The sequence below is a fragment of the Anopheles nili genome, chromosome 2 (genome assembly GCF_943737925.1).
Source record: "Anopheles nili chromosome 2, idAnoNiliSN_F5_01, whole genome shotgun sequence".
NCBI classification, from domain to species: Eukaryota; Metazoa; Arthropoda; class Insecta; order Diptera; family Culicidae; genus Anopheles; species Anopheles nili.
This window is the reverse complement of record NC_071291.1, coordinates 16037421-16050441: the sequence shown is the minus strand read 5'-3', so window position 1 is coordinate 16050441 and position 13021 is coordinate 16037421. Positions and strand designations below refer to the sequence as shown.

Sequence of the window (13021 nt, the reverse complement as noted above, 5' to 3'; positions counted from 1 at the left end):
TAGCTTGAAATGTTGTCGTCCCTTCAATATTCAAGCTTTGGAGATAATGTTTGTTAAATAGAGCAGCTGGAATCTTCACCACAATCCTATAGTTAACTGGTTTAGTCCCCAGCGCTTGTGGCGCGCGGATTTTTCTTCACTGCCGATACAGTAGTATAAACGATACTTTTGACATTCTCCTTTGAAGACGGGCTGTCAATGATGGAAAGTAAACGGTTTGTTGGTGTGGAAAGTTTGTTTTGTCTGTTGATTTGCAAACGCTGCTCGAGTGTCGTAAGTGTTTTTGGATAATTGTAAATGGATAATTTATTCTGAAGGGTTGATATTGGCTGTTCCGGGAGGCACAGGCAAACAGGCAAAGCTGACAAGCACAACCCGACCGTTTTCGACGGTGGGTACGACGAAACGCAAGCTTATCTTACTGCGTATGACGTCAGTTCTAAAAATACAACAGTTTCGACATCAAGCAAAGGCATGCTGTGCGCTGGATGGATAGCTTCATTCATCGACTTAGCATAGGGACTTTGTACGGTTCCGAAGACATAAGCGCAGAAACGGTGGATCAATGTTCCTAACTGGAAGTGTGTGTACCGTGCTGGTGCTTTCTCGGTTCGATTTTTCGGTTCAATCGCCCCCGTGTTCCGCGATTCTAAAACGACTCCAACGATGCTGAGTGTTTGTGGGAAAATTAACCAGACGTGGAGCATCTAGCTCGCTTTCTACGACCATTCACGTGTGTGCTTTGCCTCATCCTTGAACCGTGACGACGCACGGTTCGAAAGGTGCCGTTGCAACTCGCGGAACCTGTGTCCAGCGGCTGCGGACCATTTCGTGGTGGAGCATATCGATTTTTCCCCGCCAATACTGCGGCAGGCGCTACTGCCGTTAACCTTCCACCAAACCGAGCAAGGTTAAAGGGTGATGCACAGCTGCTTCAGAAGTATGTATCGCCGTACCGGGCACCGTTTGACCATATGTTTCATGCTGCTCGCAAAATTACGCTCCCCACCGAGAACCGTAGCACCACGGGGGCGCGCATAGTTAGCAAGAAAAGAAAGGAACAAATGAATCGTGCCTAACTTGACTTGCTTCGTGGAGATGAAAGGCATGGCCTTCTGCTCCGTCCGATACCAGGCCCAGTTCCTTTCGCGTTAATCGCTGTCAAAGTGGCGCGCAAAATGAAACACAAAGATAATACGCACAACGGCCACGCCGTGCGGTTCGCGCTAGACTCCGGAGTCCGTAATCTCGCAATGATCTAATGCCGAACGATGACGCGGGCGCTTTGCTGACGAAGCCCCGTGGCGGTGGTGATCACTCGTGACGGGATGACTCGGTGGAGCGATTGTTCCGGCTTAACTACAGAAATGTTGCGAATCGATTAACCCATCACGGAGCAGTGGCCCCAATGGGAAACCTATGAATCAGTTAATTCGCGCGGGGTCTCTGAAGAAGTTTAATTTTTGAATGAATAATTTCCCCCCGTTGGCGTTTTTTTCCGTTGGAGGGAGCTAAGCTAACCAGACAGCGGATCATGAATAATTATTGCATTATTAAAAAGCAACGCCCTACGGCCCACCTGCAGCCCCGTTGGCCTCTAGTTCGCCCACGCCATGCGGGCGATGTTTACGCGACCTCCAATGATTCACTTCCGGGCAGTTAGCGAAGTCGCCGAAACAGGAAAATGAAATGAGCGAGGTGCTCGGAATCGGTGACGGATGGGCTGATGATTTATTGCATGCTGTATCGAACTGCGTATTTTGACTACATCAGCATTTTTTGTGTGTGCTTTTTCTTGCTCTTCCAGCTATCTCTGCGGTCATGATGCGCCCCAGCACGTTAGATATCAAAACAAACTACCACGACGGGTGCTACATGTTCATGAGGTAAGGAATATCAGCTTAGTTTACCACTATTTGCGGTCTGTGCTCATGTACGATTGTTAAGAGCGTGGGAGCAATTTATTGCGGTTAATCTGGTGATAAGAACGTTCAACTCGTGAATGTTTGAGATTCATCGCATGCATCTTTTGATATAATTTTAAATTAATGCGATCGCAGCGTGAGAAACCGTTTCAAACGTAATGAGTGAGAGTTCTTTTTCCATTCTTCATTGCGCGCATTTTTTCTCTACTTTGAAATCGACATTAATCGAGGATTTTCGGTTTTGGCTTTTCCAGAGACACATACAGATGCTGGAAAGCGCACATGGAGTGTGATGAAAATTCCTGCATCGAAGAGTACTTCGCCGATCTGCAACAGTCGCTCTCACGGAAACAAGGTAAATGTGTTGTCACGCAGGGGTTTCAAAAAGCAGCCGTTAGCTTACATTTCAAGGCACAGCGACATGTGCCAGTTTTGCCGCTCATATTCAACAACCAAACAGAAGGTTTTCCGTTTCGCGGTCTGCATAATAATGTTCTTTGCGCCATTCGCGTTCTGCGCCGCCCAATCATCTTCTATTTATGTCCGTTGATACAACTGATCGTGCAAGTGTATTCCGTCTTCAATATCTTGCATTGCGGTCATGCGGTGTTTCGGATCTTACTCGGCATTCTTTCATCACTAACGTAATGTCTCGATTTATATTGAAGCGGGAAAAAAATTACAAATCAGTATTTTCTGAATGTAAGCTAATTGCGAAAAAAATCTTTTTTTTTGTTCCTTTCCGCGCCTCAGTTCGTGATATAGTGTTTACGATGAAAAATGTCACACGATCGCCTGCCGTGAGGACGATTTCTAGTAAACTTCAAGCAGCCCAACCAACCATATCGCAACCGTCCTTTTCCATGGCATCACAGCAAAACCCTTCCCCGAGCGTGCCTGAAAACTGCCAGCAGAAACAAGACCGACCGTTGGTGGAACGGTTAACATTCGGTGAATTTACTGCGATAGCATCTTGTACGAAATGTTTTGGGTAGTTGGTCTCCTTTTTCGCTCCATAACGCGCGTTGGATTGCTGTTACTAATGTGTTTTTTTTTCTCAATCATCGTCATCACATGCTGGACCCTGGACTCATTTTCAGCCGACAGTCATCGTTTCACGCCGTACGGGCGCGTAATGGCGAGGAGCTTGGCAGCGTTTTGGCAAATTCTTCCACCACCAATGCGGAACCGTCCGCCGGGCCGGAAGTTTTCCTCGGTGGCTCCTGTAACCCTACGACCTGGCGGGCGGATGTCGCCATACCGACACTCGATAAGCTGGGAATTTCATTTTATAATCCAGTAAGTGAGCTTTTCATCTCGGCACACTAGGGTCGTAGTAGAACAGAATGGCAGCATAATGTTTTCTTTCTACTGTCGCTCTACCGTTAGCAAGTTTCTCACTGGACACCGGACCTAATCGAGCTCGAACACCGCGCCAAGGAAAAGGCGAAGGTATTGTTTTTTGTTCTCGACTCGCAGACCCGCTCGACTGCGGGAGCGATCGAGGTGGCACATATCGCAGGGCAGAACTCGAAATATTTATTACTTGTGCTATTGCCGTACTCCAGCAGACAGAAAATTCTCAATGAAACCTTATCGGAAGAGTAAGCAACGAAGTCGCGCGCGCAAGTCGTTTTGTCTCTTTAATATATTGCAACGTGCTTTCACTGTTCCAGCGAGTATATGGATCTCATGAGCAATCAGTTTATGCTAAGGCAACTGGTCCTTCGCCGTGGGCTGCCGGTCCTGGATAGCATTTCCACAGCCTTGGAGCAGGTGAAGGAAGTTCTTCTCGGCAATTGCTACCCCCAACCTCCAGTGAATCTTGCTTCTCGGTTAATGTAAGTAAAGCCAAAAGGCGCCTGTGGAGCTTAAACAATTAATTAACAATATTTTCCACATGGCCACGTTGGCCTCGTATTTTTCCATTAGTTCATTGCGACGAACGTTTGAGCGATTTACAGCAGATACGGTAGATGCTACCCGTATCAGCCTGGAACAATGCCAGCGAGCACTGTGTAGTTTAGGCTATCCAGAAAACGTGAGCTCACTGGGCAACATTCAAAACATTCTGCTGTGTTACGAGGAGGTTACTGGATTAGCCGTCCAAACGGAACTCATCAGACGGAACGACGCCGAGCATGTACTTATTAGTTTTGAAGAGTTTTGCATTGTAGACGCATGTGTCTCGATATTGATGCTCGATTTCTACGAGCATAACTGCACATCGCCGATAAAGGGCACAAATCTGCAGCAGCCTCCTGTCTACTTGACGGATTTGCAAGGTATGCATGCGGGATGTTTCTAATCGAATTATTAATTCATAATGTTACTCAACTTGTTCGATTGTTTTACTCCATCAGCCTGGAATCAGACGAACCCCGAACATTCGCCGTTCGAAAACGGCCCGCTCCGAAGTCCGCGGACTTTTGTGTTGCCGACGGGCGAAGAATCAACGGTTGTTGAGAATGGAACAGGTGATACCCGTTTGGTTGGTCCACTCAGCAACAGCAGCAGCGGTAGTGACATCTGTCGCTCTTCCTCCGTCGATACCGAGTCGGGCAATGCATTGAAGCATTCTCACGCATTCACGGTCACGATTGATGAACCACGTGCATTTACTTTCGACGGTGATCTCTTCGACGACGATGAACCGCTGCTCGGACGGATCGAGGCGCGCGACGTCTATCTCGGCGGAAGTTGCTGGATGAAAACCAGTTGGCGGCAAAGGTGTGCCTTTCCGGCGCTTAAACGCCACCAACTAAGCTACTACGTGTCGGCCCTCCACGAGGGGTTTTGCTGCCGTAAGCCGGAGAACCTTTGCGACGGTAACGGCCAGCAGCAGTTTGATCCGCAGCGATCCTTGCGTTACGATGCCGCCATGATCGACGCCTGCCGCATCGTCATCTTTGCGATTACGAATGAAACACGATCTTTAGCACCCATGACAATGGCCGCGCACTACATCGGTCTCGGATACAACGTTGTGCTGTGCGTGCAGATGCTTTCCTCGAACGATTCATCACCCAATGGGCACAAACCAACAGTAAGTACTGGCTGGTCGGTGTCAAAAAAGAAGAAAATGTATGCCCCCACTAAATGTGTCATCTGGTAAATGTTTTGTTGCAGCTATCTTCTTCAGCCATCAAAGACTACAACCGTGGGCGGGCTTACTTAATTGATCTGGCCAAACGGCACGGCATTCCAGTGTACGAGGGCTTGGAGGAAACCTTTGACAGTGTAATCAATCGGTTAAGGAATTGTACTGTAAGATACTCAAACTAGCAACATCAACCCGGTACCCTCTCATTGTGATTTAGAGTTTATTTTATTGCCTTTTTAACAAACGAAACAAATCAAGTACATTAAACTAATGAAACACCACACTTGCATATGCAACAACTGTTACATATAAGAAAATAACATAATTTAACTATTTTCAAGCACTCACTCTAAATTCATGCGTCTTGTTTAATTTCAAATACAAGTGAAAGAAAATTTGCTATTTGTTACAAGGCCAATGCTACTTCCAAACATAAACAAAAAAGAGCGCACAACTACGAGAAGCGTTGCCCTCAGAACGGTGTGACTCTGAAGTTCAAGTCGTGGCGTGGTTGCATGCATACCGGTGGGCGGTGGTAAAAAAAAACGTCGTCCGGCGTAGGTAAGGTTACGTGGTTGCATTTCTATTTCGAAGCCGCGTAAATAGTTTCACTTCCAATGACAAGACCGTGTCCCGAAGGGTCAAGTCGAGAGCGTAGAAAACCTGATCGGCCCATTGGGGATGGTCATGGTGACGGCGAGTTTGTCACCCGTGCACGTGTTAACCCAGGAATAGATACAAACATAGATCGCTATGCTAAGCTATGCTACACACCCAAGTGTCCTCCCATCTTCTGCCTTTTCACGCTTCGTGGAAATTAGAGCACATTACCGACTCCTACGAAGCAGATAATCAATAGCTATTGAGTATTTTTGAAGTCTTGCAAACAGCTGTAACGAAAATGCGTCTTGAATATGTCACAATTACGAAAAGGTTTGTAATTGTGTTGCACTAATTTCCCCCTATTTATTTACTTTGTTACCTTTTGATTTTGAGCAAATGTTCTATTTTAACTGGATATGTAATTTCAATTGACCCTAGCGAAGTTAAATTGATGATCCGTGGATGGTTTCATTGGTTTACATGCGTACGTTCTGGCGTTCTATCCCTACTCCTATCTAGGCACTATTTTTAAAGTATACGTTATTGTCGGATCTGGTCTAGAAGCGTCTAAAAATAGTTTGCTAGGGAAAAGTTCATGAAAACGACTTCGCACCAGGCCAAAGTGACGGCCGTGCCCAGACAAGACACTACGCTGTCTGTACTAGTTAAGCGCCGCGTTCCGCACACACAGTTCGACGATCAAATCAACCCCTAAAATCAGTGGAAATCTTCCATTTTTCTATTCCGAAACGTTCTGCTAATATGTAGCTCGCGATTTATAGTGTAAGCCACCGAAACGAACCGTTAAGTTATAGTTTAAGAAAAAGTGAGAACATCGTCCTGCAATTGCGCTACACATCCGAAAACGGGTATTGTTAGATTTCCAGGCGCGTCAAAGCCGAGTTTACGGATCTGTTTTTTTCCGATTTCGTAATGTGAAGTGTGGTCGAAGAAGCACGTCCAAACAGGGTGGTGGTGTGAAAATCGCTATTGAGGAGCCACATGGTACAAGTGTCTACTACGGGAAGAAGGAATTTTATTTTGTTCAAATATCGTAAGAATATTGATCAATCAAAGAAGTGCAAGAAGTGGTAGGCATTGCTCACTTCAAGTGACCCACCCATACCTTTGAAAAGTCATTACTACAGTGTGCGGAAAAGCGATACTATCGTGTGAAAAACTGTCCCTCAAGATCTGCTAAGACGCCCCAACACTCGACGAGAGAGCCACAGATATACGGAATTTGCAAAGTGCCGCAACGATGGGGAGTAACTGCTGCAAGGGTGAAGCAGGCGCACAGGTGTACAAGGGAAATGGAACTGAAATATCTATTGGTCCACGTAGGCAAAAAAGGTAAGCAATCCCTATGAATCTGATAGTCAATGAGAAGAAAACTATTAGTTGTTAGGCGCAATGCATTGTGCCTTAGGAGGGTGGGTGTTTGTACGTTCACAAGCCATTGGCCTGATCTGCCATTTGTTTGATGTCTACACACTGACCAGCAATGACAATGAGGTATCATCACGAACAAGTATAAATAGCACACTGATCGTCCTGGCTTCGGTGCTGTGAATTCTATGAGAAGACGATCCCTTGTTGCAGTGGTCGCATTCAGACACAATATAAACAGTGTGACCTTCGTAGATGCCACACTGTTATAAGATGAGACAATCAAGGCATCAATGAAAGATATTAAATGATTTCTACGTCTTTGGCGGTACGATCGGGAGAGTAGATCCTGTGCTGCTGAATTTTTAAAATTGAATGCAAGCGCTCGTTTAGTAGGCATGGCTAAAAGTCATAATGCTATGCTGTATGCCATGTGCTAATTAATGTTATATTTTAAGTGCCCTCAGTGAGCTCGAGAACGGCACCTGCAACGAATGCAAGCTAGAGCATCGGTTGCTGCGATATAATGCGTTGAGACACTCGATGTGCGTCTGTAATAGGTGCACTCGTCAAATACAACCCTCCATTAGCGTCTTCCGCGCATGAGTACTAGCATAATTATGTTGCAGTTATTTTGGGCTCATCCGCGTACCCGTGATGGACATATTTCTTCGTGTCAGTGCGAGCAAGGTTAATGAAGGGTTGGCATCGAACGCCCACGAATGCGCATTACTTAATACGCTCTATTTCGTCGCCGATATGAACATGACGAGGAATATTTTTGACACTTAGCTGGCTGATCAAGTTCACAGTGGCTGGTACCGCGTCATCGGCGACCGATTATAAATATAGCATTATCGTGCAGCCCGTCATGGCGGTGCGAGCTTACGCGTTGGTATGGATAACGGCTAAGGAACAAATAAAATGGAACGCTAGCGAAAGCACATCTGTGTCGCAATATTGTCTGTCCGCACGCGGGCGAGCTGGTTTAGGACGTAATAAGCAGAGTTGTTGGCGGCCGTGTACGGTGTGATGAGCCAAAGCCGAGGATCAGCAAGACGGCACTGTGGCAGCACAGCTGCAGGAAACCATTACAATTTTCTCTTCCGTTCAAACTACTCACTACATGATGATGGAATGGCACAATTTGCTACAAAATACCAATCGCGCGAGGGTGGGCCTGTACGTGAGAATTGGTAGAGTTGCGTTTTAAGAAGGGTATGTTTTTCCTTCACATTTTAACTGAAATTCTCTCAGCATGACGCTATAGTAATGAGGTAATGTTTCGTTAAAGCATTACATAATAAATTGAACACATGTCTCACCATTTACGTTAGTAAGTAATTTTGAATGTGGTGCATGTATATTTTTTTCAGCCCCGTTTACGTGGAGATGATGCGCGAGGAGACATTCCAAGGTAAGACTTAAAATTAATTCTACCCAGCTGGCTATCCAATCATTTTTCATCTTCAATCGTTTTAGTGGACGAAACGCCACATTTTGGAACACCATTTTTCCTAAGGAAACTTAGTGACTATACGGTGTTAGTCGGTACAAAAGCCAAACTATCAGTGCATATTTCAAACACCAAGGATGCGAAGGTATGCATCTAGATTTTGTTCCATTTGGGATTTTTGCTAACAAAGTACTGTCCATTCCGCTCTTCTCGCTATAAGGTCACGTGGTACAAAGATGACGTTCCGCTCGTTGAATCAGAACGACTCGTTTGTTCGAGTAAGGGCCAGCTGCACTCTATCGAGATTGCCACCATTCTGCCCGAGGATAATGCCAAATGGTCTTGTCAGGTTGAGAATCTGCTTGGAAAATGCATGTGCAGTGGACAGCTTACAGTGAGAGGTAAGAAAGTTGTGCTTTTCATTGTACGTAGTATTCAAACAACTCCCAGAGCTGACGATTCTTTCTCACCGTGTCGCTACTTAGTGCCAGAAACCTACAAAGCCCCCGAATTTGTAGATGAGCTACGAGCCATTCTCACTAGCCAAGGCACGATCTCGCTGGAGTGCAAAGTGATCGGGTATCCGACACCGGAGCTGCGATGGTTCAAGGATTCGAATGAAATCAAAGCGGGTGACATGTTTGGATTAACGCTAAACGGTGGGGATCTCACATCGCTTGGAGTGTATACCTGTGTTGCCACCAATTGTGTCGGGAAAAGTAGCTCTAGCTCGAAAGTGCGAGTACAGGAGCAGGACGCCACATCTAAGGAAAAGACGATCGATAAGTACGTTGCTGCGTAATGATGCTAACAAGGGTAGTTTTACAGTTAAACTAATGAATTGTCATATTTTCAAACACAGAATTTCACCGGTTTTCATCGAAGAACTTGAAAGAATAAAGGGTAAAATAGGAGATCGTCTGGAGCTGCGTTGCAAAAGTATGAACACCTTTTGTTTATGTAATTCGTAACATAGCACTTAACTCAACAACTCTGCATGTTTGTCTTTAGTCAATCCTTCTGCAGTTCCGGTGAATGTGCGGTGGTATAATCAAAGCGGGCTTATCGAAGCCAACGAAAAGTATTCCATGTTCGAGGATGGATTGGGTTGTTTCCTTGTTGATATCACCGCAGCCGAATTGTGCGATGCAGGCGAATGGAAGTGTGTTATTACGTGCAAGGACGGTCTGATTGGCATTACATCGAATATAGTAGAGCTGGACGGTAATGAGGACTATTATTTTATGGACAAAATATTTGTTCTCATCATGCTGTTATATAATGTATTATTAATTTTCTTACAGTCCCTAGGAACTATCGAGCACCACGGTTCATGGAGGGGTTGAAAGCAGTTCTGACAGACGAAGGATTAGTGTCATTCGAGTGTAAAGTGATCGGCTTTCCTACACCTATTCTTCGCTGGTATAAGGATGGTAGAGAGCTTAAACCGGGAGATGTATATCATTTGACGGGTGTGAACTCTCTCGGATCGTACTGTTGTGTTGCCAGAAATAGCCTTGGCGAAGCATCCAGCACTACGTTCCTCTCGGTTAACGATATCAAGGCGCAGCTAAATGAAGAAGAATGGCTGAATTTGCTGCAGGTGAACCAAGCGCCAGTTTTCAAGACGGGACTAATAAGTCGAGATGTGAACATTGCCGAACCTTTGCGACTATCGGTAGTGATAAATTCAGTGTCTAAGCCTACGGTCAACTGGTACAAGGACGATCTAGTAGTGGAAAATTCAGACAACTATAAGCTTTCCTCAGACGAAAGTACATACACGTACCACATGGACGTAATAGTGACGCAGTTAGATGACCAGGGTGAGTGGAAATGTGTTGCTTCGAACGAATTTGGACAAGCAGGAACATCTTGCTTTGTGAAACTGATCATACCCAAGCACTATCGCAAGCCGAAATTCCTGGAAAATTTGAAGGCAGTAATGCTACGCGATGGAACGGTAAATCTAGAGTGCAAAGTGATTGGTGTTCCACAGCCAGTGTTGAAATGGTACAAGGATGGTACCGAGTTGAAGCCAGGCGACATTCATCGCATCATCACTGGACAGGATGGAAAGTGTTGTTTGGGAACGTATACCTGTGAGGCGGTAAATTGTATGGGCTCAGTTAGCAGCACTGCATCCCTCCACGGCTACGACGGCATCGCCGACGAAGGACCTTTGCCTCCCGAAGGGGCAGCAGCGCTCGTCAAGGACGCTTCTCTGTCCACAATACACGAGGAACGAACGTCGCAGATTTTCGATACAGCCGCATCTTACGAAAGCGCGGCAAGCAATGGCCGAGGCGAGATATCATTTACTTTCGACGGTAAAGAAGTTTCAGTTTCTCTGTACGAAACGCCTGAGCTAACCAACGATGAAGCGTTGCAAATTGTTCAAATGTTTGCGGATCAGTTGCATCAAAACATCAACGAGAATGAAAACGTCACTAGTTTGCCATCGTTGCGCTTTGTAAAGGAAACGTCTACATCCGGGCAACTGGTTATGGAAGCTCTTGTTATAGATGTTCCCGTTGTGGAAGACAACAATCTATTCGAGGATGATCGCCGGACGGATTTCGACATTGATGAAATGCACGATGAAAATACATTCACGTTTGAGAGCGGTATTGCTTCATCGAAAGTACGAACGCATCGTCAAAGTAGCAATGATCAGGACGAATTCCGCAGCATGACTTCTTCAGAACACTCTGATTTGGAGCGAGATGTTATGATGAGTATTTTAAGTAGGGACAGCTTACCCGTCCTTACGAGCCCGGCCAAAACTGTGGATGCTGCAGCCGGTGAGAATACCGCTGAGCGACTGTTATCACTGGTAGAAACTGTCATCGTTCATCTTGCTTCCATTCGCGAGGAAGTGAGAAGCCAAACGGATCTTGCAATTACGTCAAATTTCATGGAGAGAAGTGAAAAAATTTTGACTGACATCCTGTATCCCGTTCAACATCTTCACAAAAATTTGGCTGGTTCTTTGGTGCTGGAAAACATGCTGCAACCGTTGGAACATCTCGCACGTGGGCTGAGTGTTGTAGAAAAGTGTGTCCAGATTGGAGGTTACAGTAGAACGTTTGTCTACAGAACGAGTGTGTGCATTGTGGAAGGCTGTGGTAAACAAATTTTGAGCTGTCTTGGCGATCTGCGGAGCCTAGCCAATCAACAGCCCGAGGTGGACTTCGTTACCCAGCAAAAGATTTACATGGCCCTCCTAGAAGTTCAAACAAGCGTGGAATCAGCATTGGAAAGCATCCAATCGCAGCGTATATTACAGGAGGCGGATTCTATAGCAGCTATGCAGGATTTGCAAAGTATTGTCACCAATCGCTCCATTTTCGAAGATATCGATTTCATTTTGAAGTCCGAAGAGCCTTTCGGTGGGTTGCAGATAAAGAACCTTCAAATAACGGTGCTGGAGTTCGAAAAATCCCTAGCTACCATACTCACAATTGTTTCTCAATCAGAAAATTGCAATGTAAGGTCGGAAATTGCGAGATTTGGCTTAACGGAGGTGCTATTGGAGTTGAAAAACAAAACCGAGGTACTTAAGGTGCAGTGTACTGAACAACGACATGAGAAGATTGTTGCAGAAGAGATGAAACCAGCAGTATCCGAACTAAATAGCTTAGTAGAGCTAGTACAGGAAAACGAATCGTATGCGGAGGTGATCAATTGTCTCAACGAAATGTTTGTACCTTTGGAGGAAATGAAAACAGCCCTGTCGAAACTGTCAGACCAATTGCGCCATGTGCCAGAAAAAGAGTATAGCAGTAGTCATGCCCTAGAGCAACAGATTGAAGAGTTCTATGAACTCATAGTACATCTGAAGGAAGAAATTCAACAAACTAGTAAGGAGTTCGATCAGAGCACAGATGTGTTTTTACGTTTGGAAGATTGTCTCAATCGGCTATTCTGTATTCATACAGCAGATTCTATTGACGATGAGGAATGTGCAAGAATGGAAATTGTGCTAATACAATTACTTATGAATCATCTTACAAAGATACAACTATCATTGCAGGAAAAAACGCAACTGGATATGCTGTCGTGTCTTACGGTTGCATTCTTGAATGTGCATGACAATTTGCAACATTTCAGTTACATGCGCTCAAATAGCAAGTATGAAAAAATTCGTCAAGACATTTTGCAATATGCAAGGAAAATGATCTTTTTCCTAATTGAAAAAGAAACATCTGTGACATCAACTGACGAACGTTGCAAGGCTGTATATGAAATAGCACTCTATTCGATTCAAAGTGATGCAGGTCGGATGAAAGACATTTTGGACAACAGTTGCACTGAAGGATATGATAACAATAATGCTCAACGAAATCTAGTGAAATGTTTTTCCGAGCTTGAGGAATGTATAACGTCTTCTTTAAAAACTCACGACCAAACAATTTTTTTGAAGAACGAACAATATTTTGATGCTTTTCTGGCACTTGCAATGCATATGCGCCAGTCTTGTGAGGTTTTAGAAGATCAACAAATAACTGATTTATGTGACGAGAAAAAACTTGTGGACTCTTT

The 13021-nt window shown here is 45.1% G+C and overlaps 2 protein-coding genes across 2 annotated transcripts; both read left to right on the top strand.

Annotated features, from left to right (window-relative positions):
• Positions 1 to 221: 221 nt before the first annotated feature.
• On the top strand, positions 222 to 5303 carry LOC128730935 (uncharacterized; the record flags this gene model as incomplete). The annotated part of the gene is made up of 10 exons (XM_053824027.1): positions 222 to 273; positions 1808 to 1886; positions 2180 to 2280; positions 2679 to 2916; positions 3026 to 3224; positions 3315 to 3529; positions 3602 to 3766; positions 3858 to 4210; positions 4289 to 4971; positions 5055 to 5303. Coding segments are annotated over 10 exons (2241 nt in total), but the record flags the coding sequence as incomplete, so codon positions are not given.
• A 3109-nt stretch (positions 5304 to 8412) lies between these two features.
• LOC128730598 (hemicentin-1-like) lies at positions 8413 to 12607 on the top strand. Its single transcript, XM_053823676.1, has 6 exons — positions 8413 to 8437; positions 8503 to 8621; positions 8697 to 8877; positions 8962 to 9262; positions 9986 to 11120; positions 12590 to 12607. The coding sequence occupies exons 1-6, from the start codon at positions 8413 to 8415 to the stop codon at positions 12605 to 12607; spliced, it is 1779 nt and encodes a 592-aa protein (XP_053679651.1).
• The last annotated feature ends 414 nt before the right edge of the window (positions 12608 to 13021 follow it).